Source organism: Myotis davidii, unplaced genomic scaffold, assembly GCF_000327345.1.
Source record: "Myotis davidii unplaced genomic scaffold, ASM32734v1 scaffold93, whole genome shotgun sequence".
Taxonomy (NCBI): Eukaryota; Metazoa; Chordata; class Mammalia; order Chiroptera; family Vespertilionidae; genus Myotis; species Myotis davidii.
The window spans coordinates 10607400-10617072 of record NW_006292095.1 but is presented as its reverse complement, the minus strand read 5'-3'; the positions used below and the strand labels follow the sequence as shown (position 1 = coordinate 10617072).

Below are 9673 nucleotides of genomic sequence, written 5' to 3'. Positions count from 1 at the left end.
GGGGCGGGGGGCGGCGCAAGAATTAGGTCAGGAGAGCAGAGGCCTTGCACAGTTCAGTGCAGGTTTCAGATGAATCTGATGTTGATCCCACCACAAATCTGGCACTTTCACATTCACAAAGCGTAGTCCCATTTTTTATTTTACTTGATGTGGCCTATGGTGAAAGGGTGAAACTATGGGGGAAATAATCACTTTTACAAGCCTAATGCTCCAGGAAAATTCTGAAATTTAGGCGAGTCCCTGAGGAGTAAAGCACTTTGTAATTCTTTCCATCGCAAAACCCAAAAGGGTGTGCTTTAAAAATAGATTCCCCAGTATTTCCTGAGAAATAAATATACACCTGAAAAATAAGGATGTTCAGTAAGGCATCTAAGCATAAAGAATTAGCTTTAGTTCGAACTGAACTAAATTCAACAACCAGATTTCTAATATTTTATACCTTGGCTTCATTAATACATTAATGAGAAATATAGCATTTTAGAATAAAGAAAAGAATTGGTAGTACTCTAGAAACTGACTAGAAGGAATCAATTGACTGGGGTACACAAGAGTTTCTATTAATAAAACTAATGGGGTGAAGCCAAAAGCACAGAGTGTGATCCATGACAGACGACTGAAGGCTGTAAGCATGCCCTGGCTGGGCCATACCTGCGAGTGCTTCAGGACCTCTATGCCAGCATTCTCCAGCTCTTCCGTGCAGTTGGAACTGATTATTGAATCAAAACTTCTAAGTACCTGTATACAAATAGAGGCAGCAGAGGGATGGTGGTAGGAAAGGAAAAAACTTGATTAAAATTTATGCCACAAATTTGGGAGGGAAATTTTAATATCATCCCCCCTCTTATCTTCATCTTTGTTTGTTTGTTTGTTTTGTTCTGTTGATTCTCACTCAAGAATATATATTTTTCCCATTGATTTTTAGAGAGTGGAAAGGAAGGAGGGAGGGTGGGGAGAGAGAATCATCAATGTGAGAGAGACACATCGATTAATTGCCTCTTCATATTCTCAGAACCAAAGCTCATTAATCTCCCTCCCATATCTATGGAAGCACTTTATTTTTTCTTAATTGAGTTCAGAATATCAAGTTGAGGTGGGAAGATCAGGGAACTGGTTAAGTTATATCTTCGGAGGCATTTACATATTCTTTAACATTGCTGTTACAACAATATTCTCACAGCAATCATTCACTTAGTCTTTGTCAGATGCTATCATTCATTTAAATTATTAGACATGCAGTGAGTGTCTATTTTGGGGATTTACTCTAAAAGGTGCTAGGAGGATATAAATATGGCTATGAGCACCCTCTTCTCCTCTTCCCGCTTCAGTGGAGGAGAAAGACATGCAACTCTTGCAAGCTAACCTGAGGCCAACACTGTAAATCATTCATTCTATCAACACAGGGTTTATTAAGATCTATGTGGAAAACATAAAATATCAGATAAAAGACAGACTAAGAATTAACTTAAAGGATGTACAGATTACAGATAAGGTGGCTCTTGGCAAACAAGCCACTTTTCCAAATGCAGGAGATTAACCATCCTACTGACAAACTGCTGCAGTTTATTCGCTTATTTATGTATTAAATTCAGGCTAGCTATCCCTCTGCTTTCCTCCTTCCTTCCAACTTGCTGGATGCATTCCAGCAATGCAAAATACAACATGACCTATGAAAAACATTCAGGACGTAAATCTCCCGGGGCTTAATTATATGACAAGCATCAAAGCCAAAGAGGACTCTCCTTTGAGCACACGTTGACCAGCATGGTCAGCTTCCCTCATCTCCCTCCATTTGCTCAAATAACCAAGAATTTGAATCATAGCATCTAAGTGGTCTAGAATCTGATAAATCCTATTCCAAAGGCAATAAGTGACTTGCCCAAGTCACACTCTTGTTAGGGGCAGGCAGATTTTGGGCCAGCCCTCCTATTACTGCCCCACACCATGCCTCTGGAAACTCCAATACTGCGCCACAAACCAAAGGTGCTAAGTCACAAGTAATCAAAAAACAGACAAAGCAGCACTTTATCCTCAGTGACAAACAGGGAGGCAGCATTTTAGCAGGAAAAATACTGGCCTGGGCTTCTGAGACTTTAGTTAACTGTCAGTTTCGATATTAATTAGTACTCACAAAACCTCTCTTAGCCTTAAAATGAGGTTAGAGCAAATGACCTATGAGCTTCCTTTATTATTATTTGTTGTGTCTGGTTAAAAAAAAAAGCATAACATTAAATTTACCAACATGACCGTTTGTAAGCATACAGTTCCAAAGTGTTAAGTATATTCCTATTGCTGTGCTGATCTCCAGAGCTTTTTTTCTCTTGAAAAACTGAAACTCTATAGCTATTAAACAATACTCTCCATTTCCTCCTCCCTGCAGCTCCCTGACAACCACCCTTATACTACTTTCTGTGTCTGTGAGTCTGACTACTCAAGATACCCTCACAGAAGTGAAATAATATAGTATTTGTCTTTTTGTGTCTGGTTTATTTCATTTAGCATGCTCCCAAGGCTCATCCACATTGTAACACATCAGAATGCCATGCTTTTTAAGGCTGAATAATATTCCATTATATGTATACTAGAGGCCCGGTGCACAAAAATCCTGCATGAGGGCGGGGGGGGGTCCCTCAGCCTGGCCTGCACCCTCTCCAATTGAGACCCCCTCGGAGGATAACCAGCAGTCGGGTACCCCTCTCACAATCCGGGACCACTGACTCCTAACCTAACCGCTCATCTGCCTGCCTGTCTGACCACCCCTAACCACTCTGCCTGCCTGCCTGATCACCTCTAACCCCTCTGCCTGCCTGCCTGATCACCCCTAACCCATCTGCCTGCCTACCTGATCGCCCCTAACCACTCTCCCAGGCTGGCCTGATCTCCCCTAATTTGCTTTGCCTGCCTGATCGCCCCTAAGCCCTGTGCCTGCCTGACCACCCCAACTGCTCTCTCCTGACCACGTGATCACCCCTAACCACTCTGCATGCCTGCCTGATTAACCCTAACCCCTCTCCCCTGCTGGCCTGATCACCCCTAACTGCTCTGCCTGCCTGCCTGATCGCCCCTAACCCCTCTGCCTGCCTGACCACCCCAACTGCTCTCTCCTGACCACGTGATCACCCCTAACCACTCTGCATGCCTGCCTGATTAACCCTAACCCCTCTCCCCTGCTGGCCTGATCACCCCTAACTGCTCTGCCTGCCTGCCTGATCGCCCCTAATCGCCTCTGCCTCGGCACTGCCACTATGGCTTTGCCGGAAGGACGTCCGAAAGATGTCAGGTCTATCTGGTCTAATTAGTATATTACCCTTTTTATTAGTATAGATAACACTTTGTATTTATCCATTCATCCACCAATGGACACTTGGGTTGCTTCTACCTCTTGGCTATTGCAAATAATGCTGCCATGAATATCCACGTGTAAATATTTTTGATATTTTTCCTTTTAATGCAAAGAACTTAGTTGACTGTTAAAAATCCAATAGTACCTGATCGTATAAAATTGGTTTCCCGTATAAGAAATTAAACTGATCCTGTGTGTTTCCTTCTGAAGGCATTTGATACTATCTAGTACCTCATGATAAAAATACCAGCCAATTTGATAGAATCGAAATCATTATTATCAACCAGCAGCTGGAAGCTGGGAAGGACATAAAGCCTAATTCAATTGGCTTCTATGCAGCCCCACGTGGAACAAAGCAGCCAACCTCCGTAGGCTTTGCACCCTAGTTTTTAATGACAACATAAGAGAAAATTCTCACTGTAGGTTTTGTAAAAGGTTAACATCAAGGAAGGAGAAGGTAAAAGGACGGAACTTACCTTATCGTGTCGTATCATGAGTGATGTCTTGGAGCCCAGGGCAGAGAGGATCCCCGCTATCTCCACGGCGATGTATCCTGCACCAACAATGACGCTGCGGCTGAATGAAAGCACAGGGTCGCGATTTTAAAATAAACTTGTTTTTGAATAATTTTAGGTTTACAGAAAAGTTGAAAAGCTAGTACAGAGATGTCCTGTATACTTCTGCCCAGTTTTTCTCAAAGCTGATATCTTACGTAACCATGGCACAGTTATCAAAACAATGGTACAATTTGAATGAATTCATTTAAATTTATTTATTGCTAGCAATGCAAGTTTAAGAAATGATTTTAAAATGTTTAATGCAAAACAAAAAAAATAAAATGTTTAATGCACATTTATATAATCCAATGGCTCTGAGAGTGAGTCCAGGTTGAATTATATCATCCAACAAACAAGACGAGTCATGACCATACGTGTCACATCATTCAACCCTAAAACCAAACAGCACAGGGTGGATCACGAGGCGAAAAAGGCTGCTCTGTAACCCGTTTCCATGCTCCACAGACAGCAAGTCTAAAGAGGCTGTTTGCTTGTCTCAAAGTCAAAAGACTGCCTGGTCTGCGTATCTCAACAGGACACCTTCACGGCAGCGTGAAACTGCAAAGAAACCCTCTGGTCCCACATCCACTGTGGCTCCAGGTGAATTAAGGTAAAGGTGTGGCCATGACTTGTTAGTCACCCTCGCCCCCCTCCATGAAGGCCTTTATAAAAGCACAGGATTAAGACCTCAAACTGGATTGGCAGCACCGGCTCTGGGAGCAGCGGAGTTGAGCTGCTGACTCAGGAGTGGGTGTTACTTGGAAGGAGATAAAGTCCCTGCACTAAAGGGTCCCTTCTCCGGTGCCTGGGTGTTGCCTCTTTTCATGAGTGAAGGGAGGATCCCTCTAACTTAGAAAGTCTGCCACTGGGAGCTTCTGCAAATTAGAGAAAATATCTTCCTCCTTATATTTTTCCTCTCCGTGTATCTGAACCCATGACAGACATTTATGTACTAAGGTTATTTGGACAAACACATAGAAAGCGCGATTTCGGAAAATCTATTTTTGTGAGACTGACAGAGCCTTCATTTGTGCACCAGCTGCTCTGAACACCAGAAGCAGGTGTTGAGACACATTAGCGATTGATGCTGTATCAGGCTGAAGCCAGAAGATAGTTTCAGGGCTTTACTATCCTTCAGAACCATCCTGTGCTTGACTCTGGTTCTTAAATTTCTGCAATGGATTCTGACCAAAGACAGGAAAGACCTGAGTTACTTATTGAGGGGTATGAGTGAATGAGATACCCAATGCCATAAAAAGAGAAGACAGGAGAAGAGAACCAGGAAAGCCAGTGTTTAAGGCTGGGGGTGGAAGGGGCGAGTGTCAGAGGAGAGCCTGAGGGAGCATGAACACCGAGGTCAGGAAGGACACCAGCTTACCCAGGCAATTCTTCCAGCTGAAAGAATCCATCACTGGTTATTCCCAAGCTGGCACCTAGGACAGTGAAATATGGATCACACAGACTGAGCCTTCTCTTGGAAAATAATCACAACATCTTACACAAGAACCGATACTCTCTTAGCCATCATGCTCTCTGTTTTGACAAGTTTTTAAAAGTCCTCACTTGGGAAGCTGCCAACCAAGTCTTCCCCTGGTAGACATTTTTTCAAAAAAATTTTTTTATTGATTTTTTACAAAGAGGAAGGGAGAGGGACAGAGAGCCAGAAACATCCATGAGAGAGAAACATCGATCAGCTGCCTCCTGCACACCCCATACTGGGGATGTGCCCGCAACCAAGGTACATGCCCTTGACCGGAATCGAACCTGGGACTCTTCAGTCCACAGGCCTACGCTCTAGCCACTGAGCCAAACCGGTCAGGGCCCTGGTAGACATTTTTTTCCCTCCCTCTAGAAATAAGAGCAGTGATGACCAAATAACTATGAAATTTCTCTGTGAAACCAACATTTGCTCAGCTCTTAAGAGTAGACTCCGCTGGCTCTGCTTCACTCTCCCACCCTCCAATTACCTCCCCCTGGCTGTTATTCACAAGCATTTGCCTCTGGGAGACTCACCCGGGACCTGGCTCTCCAGAGGATGTGAGGGCACGCCACCTGTTGCAATCAGGATGTGAGGAGCAGTGTACTTTTCCCCACGGACCTCTACAGTGGGCCTGGGGTCACCGGTGAACGCTGCGTAGCCAGTGATGATTTCTATCTTGGCCTGGAGAGGAACCGTGACATGAAAATGTTCGTAAGCTAAAACAAAAACATCTGCTGCCCTTATCAGAGCTTTCCCTTCTCCACTGAGGATTCTGAATTTGGGTTTGCTGAGGCCAAGACAACTTTCAATGTTCGAGTTTCTACAGAACTTCTGTTTAACTGATACTTAGGTAAGGGGATTGCCATTCGATGCTGGAAATGTACAAGTAAGAAGAAATAAAGGTGCTGTTTTTGGCCAGAGACCAAAAGGAATATGCAAGTCACCCCCACAAGGAAAAAGATATTTTTGTCTCCAAAACTTGAGGGGAAAAGTCTCACTTGCAATGGAAACACCATGAAGAATGATGTTGTCGGAGGAGGAACAGAGGGCTAAGAGAGAAAAAAGGATAGCGGCAAAGGGAGCAGAGGCGAAAGAGAAATACTCAGGCCAAGGCAGGAAAATGCGATGTTTCAGGTTTTCTTAAACAAAATGGGGAGAACACCGCCAATTTACATGACAATGAAGGTCCAGGCTAGAAATGCTAAGAACGCAAACCCTCACTTGCTCATACTGTGCCAGGGCCTCCATTTGGGGATTGGAGATTGCCAGCAAGCTTCTGCCAGCTATGATGCATGTATTGGCATGCAAATGTGGGCAGTTACAAGGATAATGGCATTATGCAAACAGGATTACAGAAGAGAATGTTGGAACATTTTAGAACATGCTTGATTCTTAATTGAGTTATTGCCTCTTTTGCAATCACCCCTCCAGGCCTGCTCTGCACGTGCCCTGCTTAATCAGGATGAATCAAGATCAATGCCAAAAGCCGCAAACCTCCACAAAATCCTTCCTACAGGAGGTAATAATTTCTTAGGGGGTGCTAGCCAAAAAGGGGTATGCATCAAATGGCAATAATCTAGACCAGTGATGGCGAACCTATGACATGCGTGTCAGAGGTGACATGCGAACTCATTTTTTTGGTTGATTTTTCTTTGTTAAATGGCATTTAAATATATAAAATAAATATCAAAAATATAAATCTTTGTTTTACTATGGTTGCAAAGATCAAAAAATTTCTATATGTGACACGGCACCAGAGTTAAGTTAGGGTTTTTTAAAATGCTGACATGCCGAGCTCAAAAGGATCTCCATCACTGATCTAGACAATAGTTTGGAGGAAGAACTGATGAAATTTTTACTTTCATTTCCTAGGGTATTTGACAGAAAGTTTCCTTTCCTATTCAGAATTCCTTCTCCATAACGTCAGGGTAAGTTATACGGCACACCAAGATTTGTGAGTATTAAAAAATGCTGTTTCTTGAGTGATTTTTCTATCACTTTTGCACTTTAGCTAGCTCCACTTTTTAATAAAATCTGATGTGGGTGTTTTAGTATAACAACTATTATCTCAACTCATGTCTAATAGACTTAAAATGTCTTGTCATCAGTGTCTAGGGGACTGAAGGCCCCAAATATTTTCCCATTGAATTGGGGATTAAGGTCAGAAAATACATCATCCAAAAAGAAACCCAAAGAATGATATGAATCAACATAAAAATGTCTGCGGTTAGCCATCTGTAGAAGTAACTCACACTAAAATTGGCTTATCAACAATCTACTAATGAGATTACAGTGGCCTGAGTATCATCAAGAATCTTCTGATCTAGCTTGGCCCGTGTGGCTCAGCAGTTGAGCACTGACCCAAGAACCAAGAGGTTTGGGGTCAGGGCACATGCCTTTGTTGTGGGCTCAGTCCATCAATAGCGGGTGTGCAGGAGGCAGCCGATCGGTGATGTTCCTCTCTCATTGATGTTTCTATCTCTCTATCTTTCTCCCTTCCTCTTGCTCTAAAAATCAATAAAAAACATATTTTTTTAAAAAAAGAATCCTCTAATCTAAATATAACCTGTTACATTCAAATCTTAGAAACCGCAAAGTGAGAGCAAAAAGGCAAATGAAGGGTGATGAGATATATGCCGTCAAGAAAGAGTCGATGATGCAAAAGTTGTCCATGTCCCTGACACAGTCCCAGTGGGAGAGGTATGATATCTAAGCAGTAAGACGGGAAAAGCCTCAGGATAGCCAAGGACAACAGGTATTTGCTAAAGGCAAACCCGTCTTTGCCCAATTTCCTTGATGAGATTTCATTCACAGAAAAAGAAACCTTCTGGACCATACCTTGGACCACTGAGTAGATTTAGCCACCAAGGATGAGGATGCTCTGAGCAAATAACAATGGCACGTTTCCACCCACATCATGCTCCTGACTTTAATTAATAAACTGGCATATTCAGTCTCTGATGGGCTTGGCTTCTGGCACAAACTGGAGAGCCAGGTCTACTCGAGATACAGCCATCAGGTGAGACCTGGTCTCCCAACTTTGACACGCCTCTCTGTAGAAAAGAGACTGGCCTACCCAGTGAGAGGCTTTCTCTGACAGGTCCACCTCAGAATCGTTAATCACCAGAGAAGTAACAAAAACAATGAGAGAGACGGGCCATGGCTATGCTTCAGTCTGGCCGGACCTGTTAGCATACTCAAGCAACAAACCGCAACTTCTCAAAGTTCCAAGCCCAGCATACTCACCTTGGTTAGATTATTTTCATAGATGGTGTTCAGGCGGCTCACATAGGCATCCCGTTTTTCCTTTATCACCCTGCAGTGAAACCTGAGTCAGTGCTGAGAAAGAGGATTCTCCTCCTTCAGTTAGTAACTAGGGCATCTGTCCCTGAATCACACACCCTCAGTACAAACCCCGTGAGTCAATGTCTCTAAAGACAGCCACCCCTCCCTGTGTCCATCTGCTGTCCCCGATGTGGAGAACCCCTATTCTACTCCGTGGAGAATGTTCAGTTGTCATCCACGGTATATAGATAACATTTTTCTTTGCACAGAAGACAAAGGTAGCTACTTTGGCACAGTACCTAGCATGGTAGCAATAAGAGCTTATTGGAACTAAATGGTCGACTGCATCTAAGGGAATAAATAATCTTCAAATCACACTTGCCACTCAATATCTGTTAAATGAATGAATTTGCTAAATATTTTTAAAAATTTGATGGCTTCAAAAAGTTTATGGCAGCTCCTTAAAAAAATTTAAACACAAAATTGCCACATGACCCAGCAATTCCACTTCTAGGTATTGACCCAAAATAACTGAAGGCACGAACTTGTAGGCCAATGTTCATAGCATGATTACTCACAATAGACAAAAGGTAGAAAATCCAAAAGCCCATTGAAAAATGAATGGAGAAACAAAATATGGTATACAAATATAAAATAATACCATTCAGCCTTTAAAAGGATTGAAATTCTGACACAGGCACAAGGATAAACTTTGAAAACATCATGCTAAGAAAAATAAGCCAGGCATAAGAGGACAAACATTGTACAAAGTACCTAGAACAGGGGTGGGCAACCCCTGGCATGCACGCCAAACATGGCACGCCAGTAACTTTTGCTGGCACGCGAAACCCTCTCTTATAATCTTCCATTTACAATTTTTTTCTTAATATCGACTTTTTGATTTTTCAGATAAATTCAGTGTAGGTGCATCTTAGATAAATAAATAATTTTACATAACAAGTTATTTTAAAGACCAGAGACATGGATTGATGAGAGAGAGGGAAGAGCAAT

The 9673-nt window shown here is 42.7% G+C and overlaps 1 protein-coding gene across 1 annotated transcript in view; it reads right to left on the bottom strand.

Moving 5' to 3' along the window:
* Positions 1–9673, bottom strand: part of GSR (glutathione reductase) — a gene marked incomplete at its 5' end in the record, with an annotated part of 19561 nt that overhangs the window by 8781 nt on the left and 1107 nt on the right. Inside the window, 5 exons of the mRNA XM_006765654.2 lie at positions 649–735; positions 3817–3916; positions 5276–5330; positions 5911–6058; positions 8624–8693. Of these exons, the coding sequence (XP_006765717.1) occupies positions 649–735; positions 3817–3916; positions 5276–5330; positions 5911–6058; positions 8624–8693 (460 nt within the window). The remainder of the gene's footprint in view (positions 1–648; positions 736–3816; positions 3917–5275; positions 5331–5910; positions 6059–8623; positions 8694–9673) is intronic.